The sequence below is a fragment of the Lepus europaeus genome, chromosome 6, assembly GCF_033115175.1.
Source record: "Lepus europaeus isolate LE1 chromosome 6, mLepTim1.pri, whole genome shotgun sequence".
NCBI classification, from domain to species: domain Eukaryota; kingdom Metazoa; phylum Chordata; class Mammalia; order Lagomorpha; family Leporidae; genus Lepus; species Lepus europaeus.
Window position 1 is genome coordinate 3,800,471 of NC_084832.1, and position 22,852 is coordinate 3,823,322.

At 48.0% G+C, this 22,852-nt stretch overlaps 1 protein-coding gene across 1 annotated transcript in view; it reads right to left on the reverse strand.

Annotated features, from left to right (window-relative positions):
* MYO16 (myosin XVI) overlaps positions 1-22,852 on the reverse strand; it is a 514,229-nt gene that overhangs the window by 262,391 nt on the left and 228,986 nt on the right. The window contains exon 15 of the mRNA XM_062195254.1: positions 21,779-21,926. Within this exon, the coding sequence (XP_062051238.1) occupies positions 21,779-21,926 (148 nt within the window). The remainder of the gene's footprint in view (positions 1-21,778; positions 21,927-22,852) is intronic.

The following is a 22,852-nucleotide window of genomic DNA, read 5'->3' on the forward strand; positions in this document are numbered from 1 at the left end:
CAAGTGGAAACACACAAAAATTCCCCAGAGGCCATAATGAAGTATTCATTAGGAAATGTTCCCTATGGAAGAAATCTGAGTATGAGAAATATTCAAATAAATGCCTTGAATCATTTTAGGCTTGGTAGGAGAGAATGGAAATGAACTAAAGAATAAAGAATTAGTAAAATCATGTTAAACAACATAGAAATAGTCCACTTAATGGGTCTTACGGCCTTCCTGATAAGATACACACAGCAAATTTGATCTTTGAAAAACTGCACATCCACACTCATGCACACAGATACAGTTCCCACATGCAAAGTTCCAGAGCCTGGCCTCATTAGAGTACCAGGCAGCTATGCCAAAAATGTCATTAATAAGGGACATCGGCACTTCCATGATAAAGCAGGATTTTAAAAAGACTTTGAAATGAATGACATAAAAATAAACTATGTGCAACAGTAAAAGTAGTTTAAAAATATAATTCAGGAATATATCCTCAAACTCAACGCTTTGCCCCAGTGCAGACTGTACTTCGTGAAGCAGCCTGGTGCAAGACAAAGCATGGAAATAAACAATGTCAGAACCGGGATCTTGGGGACTGCTGTCTTAGGACAGACTCATAAACACATAACCTCCATCTTTCTTGTAATTAAATATCAATTCTCATTTAAAATCAGGAAGAAAGGGCTGGGAAAGTGAGTTCTCCTCTAAGACCCCCTGTTTCGCCGCATCACTTTGTCTACTATTTTTGGATGTTTTCTTATCAAGTGTGTCTGTTGGACCTGTTGTGATTCCTCCTATGCTATATATTTTCTTTTCCTTCTTTTTTTTTTAAAGATTTATTTATTTTACTTGAAAGGCAGAGTTACAAAGAGGCAGAGGCAGAGAGAGAGGCACAGAGGTCTTCCTTCCACTGGTCCCTTGCCCTCCAAATGGCTGCAATGGCCAGAGATGTGCTGATCTGAAGCCAGGAGCCAGGAGCTTCTTCTGGGTCTCCCACATGGGTGCAGGGGCCCAAGGACTTGGGCCATCTTCCACTGCTTTCCCAGACCATAGTAGAGAGCTGGATCAGAAGTGGAGCAGACGGGACTTGAACCGGTGCCCATATGGGATGCTGGCACTGCAGGTGGCAGCTCTACCTATTGCACCACACTGCTGGCCCCTATATATTTTCATGTACATCATATAAACATATAATTCACATTGAGTATTACAACATATATTTTTTAAATAAACAGTCTAGGTCATCTAAAAATTATTGGAAGGAACTTACAAGCCCTGGAGAAACGTTCCTTCATTATTCTCAGTTCAGTTCTCATCTTTGCTGTGCAGTGTTCCAACACCTCTACCACCTGGCTGAATTTATTTATTTGATTTTTTAATATTTATTTATTTATTTGAAAAGCAGAGTTATAGAGAGAGGCAGATACACACACACACACAGAGGGAGAGGGAAAGAGGGATCATCCATCTGCTGGTTCACTCCCCAGATGGCCACAACATCTGGGGCTGAGCCAGGCTGAAGTCAGGAGCCAGGAGCTTCTTCCTGGTCTCCCATGTGGGTACCAGGGTCCAAGCACCTGGGCCATTCTCCACAGTTTTTCTAGGTGCATTATCAGGGAGCTGGGTCAGAAGTGGAGCATCCGGAACACAAACCAGCACCCATACCAGCATCAAAGGTGGCTTAACCCTCTACAGCACAAGGCCAGCCCCTCCAGACTTAATTTAATGTAAATACTTATTAATCACAATAAAATACTACCATGAAGTAATGAATGAGGTTCAGATAATGAATTCATATTTCAAATAAGTGGTCCCTGGCTATGTACAGTGCTTTTAGGTCAAAATGACTTCTACATCAAGGGTAATTTGTGGAAAAGACACCAGCATGCTGACTGAATGTCCTTTTATGTTTACCTTTAAAAATTAACTGAAAGTTAAAAGTTCTGGAAACGTATGATCAGTACAGGGCAGAACGACGTGCTTCTGCTCCGGCTCTGCTAGTCCCTTCCTGAGACACGAGACATCAAAGTAGCTGCACAGGGACATCCCCAGACAGCTGTCGGCCCGACAGGTCCCCGTTACCAAGAAGGAGTTAAGAGCCGTCTTGTTAGAGGAGCATTCTGGAATCTGAACCGCAGGCTTGACTACTCTGGAATTAATGCTTCTCAACTCAGAGGAATAATTCACGCTTTAGGAAGCAAAACAATTTCTGACACTTTAGAAAATAACATTCTGACCAACCAAGCAGCTTACCTTTAACTACTAGTACTACAATAGAATAAGATCACTCATACTTGGAAAATCACCCAATAGTTTTCCAAGTTAAAAATATTACCAAGATTATAAGAAAAACAGGATTAAACTTCACTATATCTTCAATATCAAATTTATTTCCAATTTTCAAGTGTAAAAAATGTATATTTCCGGCCAGCGCCGTGGTTTAACAGGCTAATCCTCCGCCTTGTGGTGCCGGCACACCGGGTTCTAGTCCCGGTCGGGGCGCTGGATTCTATCCCGGTTGCCCCTCTTCCAGGCCAGCTCTCTGCTGTGGCCCGGGAAGGCAGTGGAGGATGGCCCAAGTCCTTGGGCCCTGCACCCACATGGGAGACCAGGAGAAGCACCTGGCTCCTGGCTTCGGATCAGCGAGATGCGCCGGCCGCAGCGGCCATTGGAGGGTGAACCAATGGCAAAAAGGAAGACCTTTCGCTCTGTCTCTCTCTCTCTCTCTCTCACTGTCCACTCTGCCTCTCAAAAAAAAATGTATATTTTCTTAGAAACAAATTTCGATGGATTTATATCACGTTATGGGGGAAGCTTTAGACATTATGGTCACCTCTCTGAGAGATTCTTTATGTATATATATATATATATATATATACTTTATGTATATATATACTTGAGTATGTAAAGTGTCAAACATTTCAAGGAACCAGCAAGCAGTCTCCACTGTTATGAAAATGCGGCTTCTAAAGCTAGCAAGATTTAAATCAGCAGGCATTTGCCTCTGATTGTTAGAGAATCTAAAAGTGAAAGTGGGAGAGGGATTAAGTCACACCAATGAAAACCAGTGTTCCTTATCAATACCTCCCCGATTTGCCCAAAACTGGATGTGTCATAGGAAAGTAAACACACACAGAATACTACAGGCTTTGAGAACAAAACAGCCAAGATCTCCTGAAAGAACAGGGATTGGAAGGAAGTTTTAAGTATTTGGAATAAGCTCTTTCCTTTCTCTCAGCTGAGTTCTACTCTTGTCTGTGAAGACTGGGCACTCACACAGTCCAGAAAGTGGTGTTTCAGGATAGGGTGGGTCTCCATTCTCCTCCATTTCCATTCATCTCTTCTCCTGCCACAGGCAGGCTAAGGACAGGGGCTCTATCCCAGGCTCGGGGAGAACTTCGCGTCGCCTGGCTCCGTGGGCTGGGCCAGGCTGCCTGTTCTGGCTCAGAACCCCCTTCCGCTGAGTCACTCACGCCAGCAACACTCCATGTCCTTCTCACTTCCCACTCAGCTCCGTTTCCAGACAGGAAGTCTCCCCCTGCCGAAGTGGAAGTCGTCGCTGAACAGAACCAGCCACACATCGTAGGCAAAGAGAAGCCCAGAGCTGCTCCAAGGCATCCGGCAGCAGGGACGGAGAGGCGTTGGTCAAAACCTGCATCACCATGGATACGGGGGGAGCAGACCCAAGAGGATGCACGATAGGGCTGTCAGCACAGGCAATGCCTTCTGCAGGGAGACTCAGCCCTCCCACCGCACATAGATGCTGCTGCGCATGGTGAGGACATACAAGGTTACTCAGCAATTTAAAATGTTGTGTTTTAAATTTCAAGTTTCTGATCTCATTCTCAAGCATTGGCCCTGCATCTTTACAATGACCCAGATCAGGAAACGGCTGTAGGTTTAGTGATACAGCACTACGGTTCTTGGCAGTGGGATGTGCATTACATATGAGGGTACTTCAGAAAGTTCGTGGGCTGGGTTTAAAAGTTTACTTTGATGCAAACCAATGTTGAAGATCTGTGCACGCTCCTGTAACGATGTGTGGACAATACTAGCAGAGTTAAGGCAGCGATGGGAAGGCACCCTTATCCGCCATCGGCTGACTTCCTCGGTGCCAGATGCTGGAACAGGGTTCAGGAGTGGACACAGGCTCCCGTCACACCTGTTCTCCCTACAGTCAGCGTGTTCATGTTCCCTTCCTTTCCAGACAAACCTTCTTACTACCACAGCAAATCAGTCGGGGTCTGCTCGTGGACGCATCAGTTATCTCTGTATGCTTAACTTAAGACCAGTCAAGTTTCCCCGCAGGGTCCCGGCCTGAATGAGGCAGGGTTCCTGCTCCTGTGCTACTCGTGCATACGGAGGACTTACAACAAGAACTGAGGGGACAGGAACTGCTGGAACACAGACAGCCACTGGGCAGTTTACGTTGTTTGGGTGAATCAGAGAGGATATACCAAGACAGACATGACGTCTGCCCGTGTGAGACAGCGTTCCTGGTTTTTGTTATCATAAGCTGCTAAGATTGTAAGGCTTCTGAGGTACCTTTCTCTGAAGGGAGGAGAGAACTTCCACTTTGACTGTGACCCTATCAGAATAAGATCAAAGTCAGCGAACTCTAAAGGCTTCCATAGCCCTGGCAACTCATGACTAGAGCCTAGGGAGATTACTGACACCATGAACAGGAGTGTCAAATTGTTAAGTCAGCAACAGGAGTCACTGTGTACTTACATCCCATGTGGGATCTGTCCTTAATGTGTTGTCTAATGTGCAGTGATGCTATAACTAGTACTGAAACAGTATTTTTACACTTTGTGTTTCTGCGTGGGTACAAACTGATGAGATCTTTACTAATTATATACTGAATCGATCTTCTGTATATAAAGATAATTGGAAATGAAAAAAAAACCTGCTGTTAAATTGGAAATGGCATAGAAAATTAATTATTTTTTTAAAAAAATATCATGTAGGATCTCTGTCTTTAGTGTGCTGTACACTGTGATTTAATGCTATAACTAGTACTCCAACAGTATTTTTTCACTTTGTGTTGCTATGTGGGGGCAAACTGTTGAAATCTTTACTTAATATATACTAAACTGATTTTCTGTATATAAGGAGAATTGAAAATGAATCTTGATGTGATTGGAAGGGGAGAGGGAGCGGGAAAGGGGAGGGTTGTGGGTGGGAGGGAAGTTTTGGGAGGGGGAAGCCATTGTAACCCATAAGCTGTACTTTGGAAATTTATATTCATTAAATAAAAGTTTAATTAAAAAAAAAGATTGTAAGGCTTCTGTCAACAAAATAAAAATACTGAGTTCCTCCAAGTGCCAACAGTTGTGATTTTCAGGAATTCAAGGATGAATGAGACACAGCACTTGTCTTCAGTCATGAACTACACCAGCATGGGAGACAGAGCATAACTACCACGTTTTAATGGCATATACGCACATCACATTATACACTACACAGAATAGGAATGGTAATGATTGCTTAATTATTAAGTCGAGGAAGGCAAATCAATATTTAAAATGTGCTGTTCTCTCCCTCTCCCTCCCTCTCTCTCTCTCTCTCTCTCTCTCTCTTAAAATAGAGACATTCTGGTGCGTGTTCCAGAAACAACTGGCTTGATCAGAAATTCCAAATGTGCATTTCAATTAGCAATGGAGTAACATGTTAACCATTCCTCAAATGCACAGACTCTCATTAGCGTATTTTCTACTGGGCTTGATAATATTGAGCACCCTTCAAACTTTAAAAAATCCCCTTATCTAGGGGACGTGAACTTAAGAGTAATGTAGATGCTTTCCGCGGATGTACTTGCGATGAGAATATTAGACAAAACCTAGTCAAACAATAGAATGACTGTTTGAAACAGCCATGAAGGATTAACAAGCAAATCTCTAGTTACAGGAGACTGGAATAAAATACAAACTGTGCTGTCACAGGAACCATGAAATGCAGACTTGGTGGCCTCTCATACATGCGTATACATATACACACATACACACATGCACACATAAACATACACACATTCACACCAACATGTACACACATACACACAGACATGTGCATGCATACACACATGCACACACACATTCACACAGACATGTACACACATACACATGCTCACACACGCACATGTACTCATAAACATACACACATACACACATGTTCATACAAACACACATGCACATCTCTGGTGTGTTGTGCAAATGTAGTATAATAAGTACTGCAAACCCAAAACATGCTATCTTTATGCCAGCTAACCCACGAAATAGCTTACCCTATGTATGCATGGTTAAATTGACTTCTAGGTATTTAAGAAAATCCAAAGTCAATTAAACAAAATGAGTGGCTTGGAGTCAAGGAGGAAAACATATTTGTATCATCCAGCTAGCTGCCCACGACATGTGCGGTTTGGATGGATGTGAACTTTGACTACGGCAGTGAGTTCCACACCATACCAAAAAGAAAGGACCCATCTCTCACTCAAGCGGTGATGCACTGAGAAAAACAGGTGCCAGCAGCCTGCACACCCGTCTCCTGCCTCCTTCCGCACTTCCATAGCTCATTCTTTTCCAGACGATCCTACCACGAGGGCCACAATCCCTCTCCACTCCAAAACATCTTCCAAAGAGTTAAGGCACGGTGGATAGGAGCCCAAGGAGAGGGCTGGTGTCACAGCCCATCCCTGGCTGTGCTCTCCATCCACTCCGATCACCTCTCCAGGCTGACAGCTTCTTCCTGGAGGATTTCTGACCCTCGGATTCCACCAAAACCGTGTGCCAGGCACAGGCGGCCACGGGGCAGCCCCTCCTGCTCCACAGAAACTCGACGGGGAGGAGGCCCCAGGTTGCAGGACACGCTGTGCATGACCCTGCTCATGTGGAACGCAACCTGGAATACCCGAATCTTCCCTGATCCAGCGGGACTTCCTGCGATGAACTGCTCAACACGGTGGCTCTCAGAACCTTGTCACCTGAGCCCCTCACTCTCGTGCAAGTTTCCTGGTTGCTCTCAGTGTGTGGTCTTTTTATTTTTAATGTACTTTTCAATGATTATTAGCAAGCAGCAATTTTGAAGTGAGGGTTTATGGTACAACAGAGCAAATGCATTGGCCATAAGAAGCAACTGATAAACTGATAAAAAGTCAGTCACAGTACACGATTTTTGTCCCCATGAAATATTTCAGCAGGGGAGGGCTCCAGCACACCCAGCACAGTGTTCTGAATGTTGCTATGGCAACACAGGTACGTACAGGATATGTGTGATGGGTCATCCGTGACAACATGGTGACACCGTGGGCAATGCCACCCAGCACCTTCTGTGCAAATGATGCTGGGAGTGCTTTATTTCAAATCAGAGTGATAGAATGATCAATGTTAAAATCTAAAGGTCTGGTTTAGCTATCTCTAATGAAATTCCTGAAGTAGTACAGACATTTTTTTAATTTGTCAGAATATACAGCTGTAATGGAATTTAGTAAGATCCATTTTCTGAGCTGATGCAAGGATGCTTTCCAGTTCACTCCTACAGCTTCGATGATTTAGAGTCACATACAGACACACACACACATGTGCACACTTAGACATACACACATACATGTTCGCACACACATCCACACACATACATGAACCATACACATACAAACATGCATACACACTCTCACACATGAGCATTCATGCACACACATGCATATATACACACATGCACACAGACACACGCATATAAACACACACATGCACGCATACACACACAACATACTTTAAAGTGATTTATCACATTTACAAATAGCTATAAGAGTGTATCTTAAAATAACCTAAGATTACTATTTATTCCAGATTAGTAATGAAGAGAAACAAAGACTCTCTATTTCTTCAAAAGGAAATATGTTACAGATTCAGCATCCCTCATCTGAAAATCCAAAAATCCAAATCCAAAAAGCTTTGAGATCTGAATTGCCCTAGAATCTGACACTATTTGAGTACCAACACATTGTTCAAAATGTTTCAAAATTTGGAGAATTTCAAATATTTTCATTTTAAGGATGCTCCACCGGCAAAGTCTATGCAAATGTTCCAAACTCTGAAACACTCCAAAGTCTGAAACAGTGCTGGTTCCGAGCACTTGTGATAAGGGACACTCAACCTGTATCAGTGAAGAACACCTTGGCTAACCCACGGCTGGGGTCACGTAGGCCACATCAACTGGCAACACAGCACTCACCAAGGAGAGCTGAGGTCTCAGCCAGAAACAGCCGCCGCTGGGCTGCCCAGAGCCTCCCGCTGACTCCCAGGGTTGATGGGAGGGTCAGCTTAATCCAGTGACCAGAGGCTGTGTTCCTCAGGACCTCATGGAAAAAGCGCACACTGCTGCTCCTAGAAACTACACAGAGCCGGACGATCAGCCACTTGCTCAGGGGTAGTGCACACGCTGCAAAGGCTGCCCCCGGAGCTACGACCACAAAGTCACCTGGGACGGATCCCGAGATGGCAAACAGAGAAATCACAACCCCAGCCAGCCACTTGGATCTGCGGGCTTACATTTACATTACATATGTGTTTGGTGATTTTGAAATAGAGCATTGACATAAACATGGTCTTAGGTTGGGCAAGTCTCGGAGCATTGACCAAAGGAAAAGGAAAACTTCCCTGGACAAATAAGCCTGCAGCCAGGTCTCACAGCCAAGCCACCAGGGACACCAAGCCACCCCCTGCCGTGACAATGCACAGAGAAGCCATCCCTGAGCAGCCATCAGCAGAACCAGTATCCTTAAGACAACTTCAGATACAAAAAGACCTGGACGTATAATATGCGGAATGAACAGGAAAGAACATTTGAGACAAAGTGTACCTGGAAAAACATGAGTAGAACACTTTGGAAGCGAAAAAGTCACTGAAATTAAAACGCAATGAATGAGATGAAAATCTCATTATCACTGCTCGCTCAAGGAAGAGGAAAATACAGCAGGGTCCTGCAGAAGTCACGCAGCCGGAGAACAGAGGGGTATGGAGAGGAAAACAGAAGCGGAGCCAGAGACGGACGGCGGAATGGGAAAATGGAGGGTGCATCTGAAGAGACCCCAAAAAGGAGACAGAGGATAATATTAGCCCAATAACTTGTCAAACTTGGTAAAATCAATGCTTTAGATGAGTGCGAATCAAGTATCAAACAGAATTAAAGTTTGAAATTCCTATTTGGGATTGTTGTAAACTAGAAATCCACATAAACACACAGAGAATTGTGTGAGTAATCACCCATTTATCTCATACCTGGTATGACCCAGAGTCCAAAATTTCATGTGTTTATTTTTTGGGGGGGGCAGATGGTAGTGATGCAAACAAACAGGTAACTGGGCTGAACCCCACAGCAGGTGCACACACCTAGCACCTGGCTGCTCAGCAGGTGCAGGACCACCTGTGACTGTGAAAAATGGCGACAGGACTAAGCAGGTGCTCCAGTGAGGAGCACAGGCCCTCAGCGTGCGTCTTCTGCCCGAGAAAGAACAGCAGTGGACACATCACTGATGCTGTCCTCACCAAACAATGGGCGAGAGTCATGTGATGCTTTGTTAGCTGGAGGACAGAGACCTACAGGGAGAACTGGGAAAACTGGAGATTACTTCGAAGAACAGACACACGTGTGGACTGCGCACTGTTAGGCAGATACGAGTGGCTTAGGGCAATCTTTGCATCTGAGGTACAAGGAACTCCAACATAGAAAACAAGTAAAGCCACACGGCTTAGACTGAGAGCAGATGTGCGTGCATGGGTGCACGCGTGGGAAGAGTATGTGCCACAGCTAGAGCCCAGTCTGAAAACTCCCGTACTCATCAGTGTTTTGTTGGGTTCATTCACAGGTACAGCACACCTTTAAAAAGGCCATTTCCATTCACCTCAGTTATCTAAATTGTGATGATTGATATATGTGAGATCTTTTCATTCTTGCATATGATTATTCTGCAACTCAAAACGTGACCAAAATGTTAGAGCAAATGCTTTCCTAATTTACTGAATTTTCTTTGCCATCGTATTGTTTATGAACGATGGTGGCTTTAGTTTAATTCTCCTTGATAATTTTTATTTTTATTTTCTTCTCTTATGTCGATCACAGCTTTCTGATTAATGCCAAAATTGAGACTGGATCTACTTCATAACCAATACAACCTCTGCTTGGAATGTATGGTGAATTTCTTCTCCCTGTCCCTGCCACCTCCCAGCCCCCATCTCTGGGCATCACCGGACTACAGCCTCGAGTGAGACCCTGCAGTTTCTATCTTGTTCCTCCTGGTTGAGTCCACGTTTATTGCCACATGATACTCAGTGGCCAGGAAATGGACTCAACCTGCTTATCCACCAGCATTTCCCCTTCCTGACCACACGGGATTGTGTTCTGGGGCCACCGGTGTCTTCCTGGTGTGGTTCCTCTTCACACTGGCACAGAGATGCCAAAATCAACCAGGCCTCAGCACACACGCCTCCTGTGCCCTTTCTCCAGCCTCCTTATAAATATGCCCCCTAAATCCTGCACCTGCTGTGGATCAATCAGGGCTGGAAACACCCCTAGAACAGAACTGGGTGCCTCTCTGAGACTTACTCTGGGGTCAGGTTTCTCAACTGTAGCAAGGGGAGGAGCCTGCTTCTAGCCTGGGCTGTGGACAAAGTGAGGTGATGTATATCAAGTTCTTTCTTTTCACATTTAATTTCTTAATGGATGGAAATAATTTTACAAATTTCTGGGCACGCTGTGATGTTTTGGTACATGTATCCACGCTGCGTATGATTGAATCAAGGCGTGATTAGCTATCTTTCACCTCAAACAGTTCAGAATCATCTCTTCTAGCTATTTTGAAATACACATTTTTTGGGTAAGACCCCAAAACCACAGACAACAAAATTAAAATACTAACAGGATGATATCAAACTAAAAAGCTCTGTACAACCACAGAGTGAAGTGAAGAGACAACCACAGAGAAGAAGAGGATGTTTGCAAACTATTCGGCTGATAAGGGGTGAATGTCATGGACACGTAAGGAACAACGGCAAAAAACACCCACAAATAATCCTAATAAAAATGAGCAAAATGCCTGGACAGACATTTCTCAAAAGGAAACATCAAGTACATTGGCCTACAGGTCTATGAAAACAGCACCCAGCAATGCTACCAACCAGGGAAACATCATGTTCTCAGCACAATTTCCTTCCTAAACCCAGTGCCAGAAAATGTCATTATGATTTTAATTACAGTTCCCACCTGACTTCACATACATTTGTGAATTAAAAGCACTAGCTTTTATTTATCTATTTATCTGAAAGGGAGGGGAGGGGAGGGGAGAGGGAGAGACAGAGAGAGAGGTGAGATGCGAGTAAGATCTTCCATCCACGGGTTCACTCCTCAAATGACCACACAGCCGCGACTGGGCCAACTGACGCCGGAACCAGGACCCCTCCCTGGGTCTCCCACATGGGTGCCAGGCACTCGTGTACTTGAGCCAACACCTGCTGTCTCCCAGAAGCATCAGCAGGAAACTGGATTGGAAGTGGAGTAGCCAGGACCCACACGGGCAGTAGTGGGATATAGGACGTCGGCCTTGTAAGCAGAGGCCTACCTGGCTGCACCCCAACACGGGTCCTGACAAAGACTTGCAAACAAACAAATGGGATTTCTCGCCCTAGGGAAGATGTGAAACAGGAAGTTTTACAGAGCTGCTCCAGGGACAGGCGCAGGGAAGCCATTGTGACTTCCCACTTCCATCCTCAGAGCCTCTCACTTTGAAACCGCGTGGACTTTCTTCTATGGACTGGGCTGGCGCACCTGCTGCGGACCTAATGTGCCATGAATAGCTCACGGAGAGTAAATAACCTGGAGGCGCTCCGCCAAGCTGGAGACAGAGGCTCCAGACGACACTGGCGGATCCCAGCTCATCCATGGACCTTAAAGCCCTAACGGTGGCTTCTCACTATTTACAGATGATTCGTTCAAGGGTAGCCTGCCCAGTGGCTGCCTGTCCCTCACCAGAGCACCCAGGTCCGGTTCCTGGTCCCCGCTCCTCACTCGAGCTTCTGGCTAAGGCAGACCCTGGGAGGCAGCAGTGCCAGCTCAAGTGACTGGGTCCCTGTCACTCACAAAGGAGACTCAGACTGACTCTTGGCCCTGGCGTCAGCCCTGGCCCAGTGCAGGAATTTGCAGGCATCTGGGAAGTGACCCAGAGGACTGGAGCCCTCCCTCTGTCTGTATCTCTCACTCTGCCTCTCAAATACACAAATGTTAAAAATTATTATTTCAGCTGCTGCCCATGACCCCTGGTGGATGGAGCCGTCTCATACTGCTGGAAGACACATCCGGAGCTCACACAGACCTCGCACACGACGTGGGGTTGGCTGAGCGAAGGGAGGCACAGAGGTGGCCTGAATTTCCCCAGGCCCCAGCCGGGGAGAGGCGGGTCCCGATTTAAACTCTGCGTGTTCATCCAGGACGGTGCTGCTTTTAGCAGCTCTCACACATTTACATCGAATATTCATGAATTGCAAAGACAGGCGCCCCATACTGAGGACATAAGCTCTCGAAATGTCAGCGCTGGTGAAAGATTTGACTCTCTAGGCCCACGGAGCTGGGATTCTGCTAAGAGCGCTTCATGTACAGTGATTTTTGCAGTGTGGTTTCATGCAGGAGACCAAGAAATGCATCTCACTTCCATGGTGCCCCACCACGTTCTAAGTCCTGGCCACTACCAGGGAGACCCGGAAGTGCGCTTGGCACACGCTGATGAGACGTGGTTCCACTGGTTCTGTCCAGGAGAAATGGCAATCGGACCCTGAGCCAGCAAGCACCCGAGGCCAGGCTGGGGTGGATTCAGGCTGGGACATGGGTGATGCCCACCTGGGCTCCACAGAACTCAGGTCAACTCACATGGCAGGTGTGTCACGTGTGACACAGGACGGCCCAGTGGACATGGTGGGGTGTGGCTGCCAACACAAGGGGTCAGGATGTCCTACAGAGCAGGAAGAGTCCGGCCAGAGGGACCAGGAAAGAAAAAGTCCCTGACCAGTGGGACACTGGCGACACTGGCTGGGCGGCCAGGACAGGGGCTGTCTGTGCGGCTACACGGGCAGGTTTGGGCAGCAGAACAGGTTCCCCCCCGAGCCTCCACGCTTGTGCACACCCTCGTCTCTAAAATGGCAGCAGAGCAGACACCTGAGCCACAGCCTGCACCCTCACAGGTCTAGGAGGTACAGCCCCATTCCCGTCTACCGAGATCTGACAACCACGGCTGGCCAAGTGATGCCAGAGTCCTCGGAACCCACAGCTGCTCAGGAGCTCCGCACAGTTCTCAATTCGGTACACACTAAATGATTTGAGAGAGAGAGAGAGAGAGAGAGAGAGAGAGAAGGAGAGAGGAAGGGAGGGAGTGAGGGAGGGAGAGATTGAGGACGGAGGAGGAGGGGAGGGCCCGGGGAGAGAGCAGCGTCTTTCTGTCCAGGCCCAGGAGCAAACACACTGGCCATTTCCAGCCAGTGACTTTCCCTGTGCTCTCAACGGGCAGCCAGGAGAGAGGCAGCGGGCCTGCCCCGTCTGCAGACCTGCACCAGCTCCACAGCACACCCTGAAACTCCCCATCCTAAACTTTCAGGGCACAAGTATGTCCTGGAACCCAGAGCTACTTAAGGCCACGCAATGTGGACACCCCTGGCAGACCTGGACGGCTTCCTCTCCTGAGACGTTTTAACGCTGGGGAAGAGAAGCCACACAGATGTGCAGAGACGCACTAGGGTAATTCTCACCACTATCAGTGCATGCTTAGGTTTTGCTGCTCCCCGAGTCCTAAGTCGGTGTGTGGTTTTCAGACGCTCTGAATCCTGGAATTAGGAACAGGTGATGGAGGAGCAGACCTCATGTGTTTAAGGTCCTACCTGTACTCAAACTCCCCTCCTCGCCAAGGGTCGCACCTGGACACTCGATGTCCACCCACCTGGCACAAGTGTGTTTATCTTGACTCAGCAAAGAACTACATCTTTGGCCGGTGCTGCGGCTCACTAGGCTAATCCTCCGCCTGTGGCGCCGGCACCCCAGGTTCTAGTCCTGGTTGGGGCACCGAATCCTGTCCCGGTTGCTCCTCTTCCAGTCCAGCTCTCTGCTATGGCCCGGGAGTGCAGTGGAGGCAGTGGAGGATGGCCCAAGTGCTTGGGCCCTGCACCCGCATGGGAGACCAGGAGGAAGCACCTGGCTCCTGGCTTCGGATTGGCGCAGCGCACCGGCCGTAGTGGCCATTTGGGGGGTGAACCAACGGAAGGAAGACCTTTCTCTCTGTCTCTCTCTCACTGTCTAACTCTGCCTGTCAAAAAAAAAAAAAAAAAGAAAGAACTACATCTTCCTCAACTGGGCTCCATCACCACTCCTTGGGGCAGCAGTGAGACAACCTGACAGACAGGGAGCAGCCCCTCACCCTGGTCCCTACAGCCCGGCCATCTGCCACCTGCTGTCATCAAGCGCATTGCATTCATGTGGCAGAAAGGCAATGCTTATTAAAGATTTCTGAGCCAAAGGGTTTCCTGGTGAAACCGGAGCTGATGGAATGCCAATCCGAGGAGTGTCCAGTGTGAGGGCGGGGAGATGAGATGCTAGGGGGGCAGAGCACAGAGAGAGGTCAGCAGGGGCAGTGCCGGGCCTCGCAGCTAAGGGACAGGGATGTGAGGGTGAGGGCTGTGGCGCCTCTACCAGTGTGTGGGACTATCACAAGGAGCCGGCTGCGGCTAACGGGCTTTGGCTTCTGCACCAGGACTCCTCACCCCAAAGCCTGCAGCATGAAGAGCACAGAGCTGGCCAGCAGCTTCCTGGGTGGAGTCTGACATAGGGAAGCCGGGGGCAGCTGGGGCTCTGCCATTGTTTGTACCCAACCGTCTCGTGCCCTAGCTTCTGCCAAACGGCTCCGGCTCCTGCTCTCCTGCTCTGGAGCTGCCTGACTCGGGAGCAGCAGCGACTGGCTGGAGCCCCACGCTGGGCCCCACTGAGATGAATTCTTTGACGATTTCTCTCTCTGCAGCTCCTGAACGAGGGATGCCCAGGGCTGGCGGTGTTCCTGGTCAGTGTTGGGAGACATGGGCAAATGTCTGTGTGTGTATGTGTGTGTGTGTGACAGACACACTGGGGAGGAAGCCTTGAGTCCCGATCTCACAGTCCCCCGGGCAAGCACTGCCTGGGCCCCCGCCATGGGCCCATCTTCTCCCCGCCCACACCCTCAGCATATCGGGCTTCCCCGATCGTGTAACACTTGGTATCTGACCCTCCTAAGCCAAGGATGTGCTGATCAACAGAACATCTGAAGCCATGCATGTGTGGGTTTGGAATCTCTCTCTCACACCTCGACATTCACCCACTAAATGTCCTTGGGAAAGGCACGCACCTATGCTACAGATCCATTAGAAATAAAACGCCAGGGTGCCAGTAGCTCTTGGGTAAGGCTGTGAGGGTTAATGCAGGAGGCAGAGCCCAGAGCCTGAAATCCATCTGTCTGTCTGCCTGCCTATCTGTCTGTCTGTCTGTCTCTCTGCTTTCAGGTACACACAGCTCTGCAAGGCCAATCATAAGCTAGTGTTTCCTATTGGCATTTCATGGTGAAAATCACCTGTTGATTTGTACAGGTGACCCCCCCCCCCTTCTGTAATTGCTGCATTGTTCTCTTCAGCTAGGGCCATAAAAGCTCTGTTAGTGCCAATTTTTTTTTATTGTGTTACAAAATTTAAAAATGAACCAGAACTTATTTTTCAGTAGAGGTGACAAAGGGTAGAAGGTCATTAGCTAGGTTTGCTCCCCCACACAAGCAGACTTCCACCCTGCGCTTCTCCTGTTCTTTTCTTTAAACTTCACTGACACAGGGCAGGAGGCGTGGTGGGCACTGCTGGCTCACGGGCTCCGTGTTGGGGAAACAACACAGGGAGAAGATTCACTGAGCAGCACCCAGGTCTGGCCTGGGCTCCTGTGGACAGCTCTGTCTCCAGCCCCTAAGCCACAGGAAGGAGACCCCACTCTGTGCCCCCTGCCTGGGTACCACTGAGCGTGGGAGTGAGGGGACAAGCACATGGACGGAGCCTGGAGCTGGGGAAGTGCTCCATCACGTGTCCTGACAATGGCTGTCCCTCCCTCTGATGACCGTCCTGTGGGAAACATATTTAAAGCACTTCTCTCTCAAACTTCTGTCTTGGGAGCACCTGCAAGTTCTACTGCCTAAAACCTACAACTGCCTAAGTGTCTGATCCTATCAAAAAATTATGCAGAATCACCTGCAATTAATTTTCCTTGCCTTTAAAAACAACATGTGAAATGTTCTCAGATTAAGTTCAAAGTTCATAATAAACCATTAGCAAAAACCAAACAGTAGCTGGGAATTCATTCTGCAGCTTCTCGGATGACAGGTGCGCTCCTGGGCGCGGTCACAAGTTCAAACACTCGGTGAGTCAGCGTTTCCTTTCGCTGACACCGAGGTTAGGAGAAGGTCACAGGCTCTGAGTCAAAGGATCGCTTGCTTTCAGCCTGTAATTCAAAATCTGACATATATATATATATATATAAATATGTATACATATATATAATATATACATTTATATATATATAAGTGATCATGCAGCACCACAAGCATTTGCATCAAGCAGCAGTATGAAGGAAGATCACGAATAATTTCTTGGATTTAGGAGCCCAAGGCATCTGGCACTAAGCCTACAAAAGCTGTTGAGGGTAGAATAAAGATAAGCAACAAATCACCCCAGTTTTCACTAAATATGTTTTCAGGCACATAAACTGCACTTATTCCCCAGGTGCCATGTTTATATTCCGTAGAAGAAGGAAACACAGTCGTCCAGGAAGAAAAAATAACGTGGCGTGGGAAACACTGTAACTCAGGAGGAAACGCTCAGTGAGGAGCCGGAGCTGTTTGTTTGGGGCGGTTGTTGTCCTTGGGTGCTGCCTGACTTTGTGGCGAGCGCGCCATCTGCTGGCTGTTCCGGGTGCACGCAGACTCCGTGTGCTGACTGCGGCTGGTGTGGGGTCCAGCAGGCAAGGCATCACCAGTGTTGTTCTCAGTTGAGCTGTCTGCACCGGGTGTTCCTACAGTTAGACAAGATGCTCCCTGCTTACTTTGAGTGCTGTTCTCAGATCAGAAACAGCAAGGTATTTTTAGGTCTATTTTAATATTGACTCACAGCTCCTTCCATTTTTATGTGATACATGGAAAACTTTTAGAGTTCCAGAAACAAAGGGAAAAATCATGCTTGTGGCCTTCACTATAAACCCATCGGCGACAGCAATGCTTTTCTTCTGAGTTCCGATTACATAAGAAGATGTTCGTATTGAGAAGATCTTCGGCTCCGGTTACATGTTTGCACATCACTTCACGTGGGTCAGGAGTTGTTAGGAATAAAGCGGAAGAAAGCCTTTGAAGGAAGCATGCCGGTAATTCGTTGGAATGACTGAGTGCACTTCATTAAGATGTCACTCCAAGCTGCACTGTGTCATGTGTCAGGAGAGAGGCTGCGGGATACACGGATGCTGGTACAGTCTAAATCTACGTAACAGAAATGTCAACATCGTTCTAAACAAAATCAGCTGGGGCCCTTGCTGTGGCACAGACGGTTAAAGCCCTGGCCTGTGGTGCTGTCATCCGATATGGGCGCTGGTTTGAGTCCCGGCAGCTCCATCCGATCCCGCTCCCTGGTAATGCGCGTGGGAAAGCAGTGGAAGATGGCCCAAGTGCTTGAGCCCCTGCACCCACGTGGGAGACCCAGGGGAAGCTCCTGGCTCCTGGCTTTGGATTGGCTCAGCTCCTCTCTTTTTCTCTCTGTTTCTACCTCTCTCTATAACTCTGTCTTTCAAATAAATAAATCTTAAAAAAGAAAATCAGGTAACTAGCTCTGATGACAGTGCAAGCACTCTTAACAGTATATTATTATTTATGCATACCAGGCACTCTTTTTAATTTTATTTATTTGAAAGTCAGAGTTACAGAGAGGCAGAGAGAGAGGTCTTCCATCCGATGGTTCATTCCCCAGATGGCTGCAATGGCTGGAACTGTGCTGATCCGAAGTCAGGAGCCAGGAGCTTCTTCCAGGTCTCCCACGCGGGTGCAGGAGCCCAAGGACTCAGACTATCTTCTACTGCTTTCCCAGGCCATAGCAGAGAGCTGTATCAGAAGTGGAGCAGCCGGGACTCGAACCGGCGCCCAAATGGGATGCCAGCACTGCAGGCAGGGGCCTTACCCACTACGCCACAGTTCTGGCCCCATTTTTTTTTTATTTGAAAGAGTTACAGAGAGGCAGAGGCAGAGACCAGGCACTCTTAACCACACCGTGCTGCCAGCAAAGCTTCGGCATTGCACGCAGAGATCTGACACCAAGACTCCCCACGAAGGATTTGTGAAAGTTTAGAAAGCCAGCAAGGCCAGGTCTGTATTTCTGATCGTAAACAAATCAAAGATTAGATCCAAACCCAGATACAAATAACAAACTAATATGAACTCCACAGGTCTCTCCAGCCCTGTAAAATGTGAAGATCCAGTAACACAGACACAAACCACAACACACGGGGTGTGCAGCTTGGTGAAGCAAGAGAAACAGTTGCCTAACCATTAAAGAGTGAATTTTGTTCCTGTCATTGCACAAGGGTTCTGATGCCTTTATGAACCTGGAGTGATGATGGCATTTTTTTATTGGAAAATGTTGTTTTATATTCTTAATACTGTTAATAAAAAAAACTGCTTTGTTCGGGGGAATTGAATTATTCATGACTCCCGAGTTCTTTCCTGCTGGAGCGCCTCACAAAAGCACTGCTGACAGTTTGACTTTCTAAATCGCCTAAGTGAGTCCAAACCCTCTTGCTAAAAGAAACCATTGTCAAGAACTGAAGCTCAATAGAGAAATCTTTGTTTTCTCGCACACACTTCAAAAGACGCGTCCAAGCCACAGACCAAGAAGTGAATGGCAGGTTAGATCACTGCCTTGGACTCTCCCATGGCTGTTTGTCCTCGCTTGCTGAGGACACGTGGGGGCACACGTAACTGCGTGTGCAGCCACACAGCACACGAATGCTTGTGCGTGGACACAAGCACACGCCCAGGGCTGGGGAACTCCTTCTCTGCCAAGCCCATTTGGGTATTTATACCACCATTCGTGGGCCACAGAAAACAATCCACTTAAAAATGAACCTGCTACGGCTGTACTGAAATTTGGGTCTGGAGTCGGGGTTGCCTTGGCAGGGTCACTCCGGATGCTTGTGGGGGCGGGACATTTCCCATCCCCACAACCAGTGTCTGCTCCCGACTGCAGCGCTGGCCGGTGAGAAACATGGGGCAGAGAAATGCAAACCTCCAGGCCACCGTATCTGACCCAGTGCCTGAGTGCATCGTTGTTCAAGGCAGAAAGGGCTCTTCAGGAACTCCGTGGAAAGCGCCGATCTAGCCAAGGCCATGCACAGATTTCAATATTTTACAGCACAGTAAACCTATCGCTGCCTCATTTTTTGCGCACACTTTTTGAGTTTCCATCAAGTGATGTATCCATGTCAGTAGAAACTTTCTAAAATTTTTATCAATTTATAGGGAACAGATTTCATGCATCCCACAGACGCATTTCTAGGAAGAGAACCACACTTCCTTCCCTCCACCCCTCTCCTTCTCTCCTTATTTCCCTTTAATTTTTGCAGAAACCTAATTTCACTCCACCCTGTAGTCACAGGCACAAGGCACCACTAAGCATAACATTCAGCTTCTTCACGGCTCTGGCTTTGATTTCCTCGGACACAAAATGAGAGGTTTTGATGCGGAAACTTTCTGATATCCTAGAAGCGAGGAGTTTCCAACACGTTGTCATCACTTTGACACTGATGCTTTCCTTCAAATCTGTGCTGTGTTTAGGGGATGGTGACCCCCATAATGGCCTTCCTCTTTAACCACTGTTGTCCCACTCAACATGACATCATGCCTATGCCCCGGATGTAACATTTTCACTGGAATTCAGCAGTAACCTTAGTGAGGCAGTGGTAAATCTGTCTGGGATCCTTTCCTCTCTTTCCCGGCCCCACCCTGCCATCCTGCACACCTCACAGCCACGGTGGACACCCTGGCCCTGTCTCTCCCCCCCACCCCCCACCCAGAGAAGGATCCAGCCTCCCTCTAGCCTCACCATCTCGGTACCTGACACCTGCTGTTGCCAGGCCAGTCACAGGAGTCCTTTGGGACGTATGTCTTTTCACGTCCGTGTGTGGTTCATGCCGACGTCCCACCCTGTCTACCCCGAGAGCCTCACCTTCATATCCCCACATCTCACCCCTGCACTGCTGTCATCACCTTCTCAGCAGCAGCCCTAGCTTTTGATGTCCCCAAGAGCTGCATCTCTGCTTCTATCTGTGACGACAGAGACAGCCCCACTGACGTGGAGCCACCGTCAACGTGAACACCGATTCTTCCCACACTCAGGGTCCCAGTCACACGGGGGTCACTGCCACCATGAAATCCAAATCTCCACCCACACAGTCCTTTCTGGGTTGCTGTCCTCCCACTCATCGACTCCCACCACACCCCTGCCTGCCTGCAGCCCCCCACACCCAGGGCCTTCCCTCAGAGCCCCTGTCTGCCATACATCTCTTCTGATGCTGCCCCCAGAGCTCTGCCCGGCCCACAGGCGTCTGCATTCCAGCCCCCCACCACAGGAAAGGAGTCCTCCTCCCCCAAGGAACCCAGCTCCATCAGGACCCCAGTGCTGCTTCTGTCCCCAACCTTTGATTTTTACCGCATCATCCACGTCCCACATTTCCCCTACCAGATCATAACAGAGTAAGGGACAAATCAACAGAGCAGGCTTAGGGGCAACTGGGCAAGGTTTTCTGCAGGCTACAGCTAGGCTGTGTGTGTGCACAGGGCCAGCTGCCACCTGCTTCCTCCATCCCGACTTTGCAGGGCCACTGCTTGGCCATGGGCAAACCCCGAGAAGGAAGCAGCTCTCCGAGTGCGACTGTGTGTGGGCTGCTCTATCCTAGCCTGTATTTTTTCTCACAAACACACCTCATCCTTCAAGATCCAGCCACCAAGGGGGATTAAGAGCAACCTGAAGCAACCCCCCCACCCCAGACACAGTTCTCCACCCCTGCCGAGGGTGGGTGGATCAGGGGCTGGATCTCTCCTGCACTCTGACTTGTCTGCTGAGCGAGCTTGGCCTCCCTTGCTGTTTCTGGTCTCCATCCTCACCTAAGTGGAGCGGTCTCTGTGAGCACACACGGTCAGCTGGCAGGATTGCAGCTCCCTCCTGAGTCTCCGCCCACTCCCAGGAGCAGCCCATGCCCTATGCCTGCTCCTTAGAACACAAACGCTTTTTGCCTCCAGAGAGGAAGCCCCACCCCCTTCAGTTCCGGTGAGCTGTGTGTCCTAATCTGTGGTGTAGCCTGTTCCATCACCCACAAGTAATTTCTTAAATAATACCTACCAGTCATCTCAAAACACAAGCAAAGACTAGGAACACACTCCTCATTGTATCTCCAAAATACCCCAAAGGAAAAGTTCCTAGACGTGCCAGGATTTTTCAGCCTGATCTGAAATCTAGTAAAACAGGAAGCTTCATTCATACACACACAGAACACTTCCAAGACATTCAACAGTTACAACCCTGTCACAGGAACTGTTCTATCCTAACTGTATCCAACATTTCTTCAAGTCATCGACTCCTCTCTGAAGAATGAGGAGTCCTTTTGAGACCACTCCATTGCAATCACAACTTGGAGGCAGAACTCTAAGTGAGAAAACTGCAACACTCACCGGTGTGCACCCACAGGGTGCAGGTGAAGTCCGTATTTCTCTTCAGCAGATAACCCATCCATCAGCAGGTAGAAAATGAGAAAGTTGCTCTGGCCGACGGGTTGGGACACAAGTCTGGACCTCTCTAGCATGTACGTCGACATTCTGGCTGGTTGAGAAAAGGAGAGTTACCCTGTTAGCCAGCATGGTAGCTGCACTTCCATAGATTGACACACACTAACTACAAGGAGATAATTCTGCACTTTCTTTTCCAACACAGAACCTTTTTTCTCCATCATAGTTTGTGTGGGTTCCATGTTGCATTGGCAATCTTTTGGATATATTTGGTAAAAGATAACATGGTATTAAAAGCAAATTCATCTACCTTTTTGCTTGTTGAACATGGCTACTAGACATTCTAATTACTGATGCATTTCTCATTATACGTCTATCAGATAGCATTGGCCTAAGCAGACAGATGTTGTTCAATAAACATTTGTTGAAGTAATGATAACTATCTTTTGTATAGATCATTGTTCTATTATTTCTCCAGAAGGAAAGAAGAGGATAGAAATCAGAATGTGCACAGAGACATTTTCCCATGTGTGATCGATCTCTGTCCCTCCTGTTCAAACATGGAAATTAAAAAAAAAAAAGGCTTCATTTTCTGAGCAATTTTAGGTTCCCAGAAACATTAGGCAGGAGGCACTGAGTGTCCCAATGGGCCTCGGTCACCCCCCCTCTGTCACCGACCTCCTGCGCTTGCCTGGTCTATTTGTTAATGGATGCGAGGGTATCAAGGCACTCTCATTAGCAACAGCCCAAGGTGCACCCTGCGTTGTGCAGTTAGGAATTCTGAGGAATGCCTGACGGACGTGTCCGCCCGTCGACAGGATCCACGGGTCACGTTGTCCGTGTGCCTCGGCTGCTCGGTCACCCCCTCACACACACACCCCTGGCCAACGCAGATTTCTCACGATGTCCCCATGTCCCACTCTGCAAGAACGTCATGAAGTCGGACTCACATGCAGCTCTCTCACTCTGGTTTCTCTGGCTTTGCAACACACATCTGAGACTCACTGGTGTCTGACCATG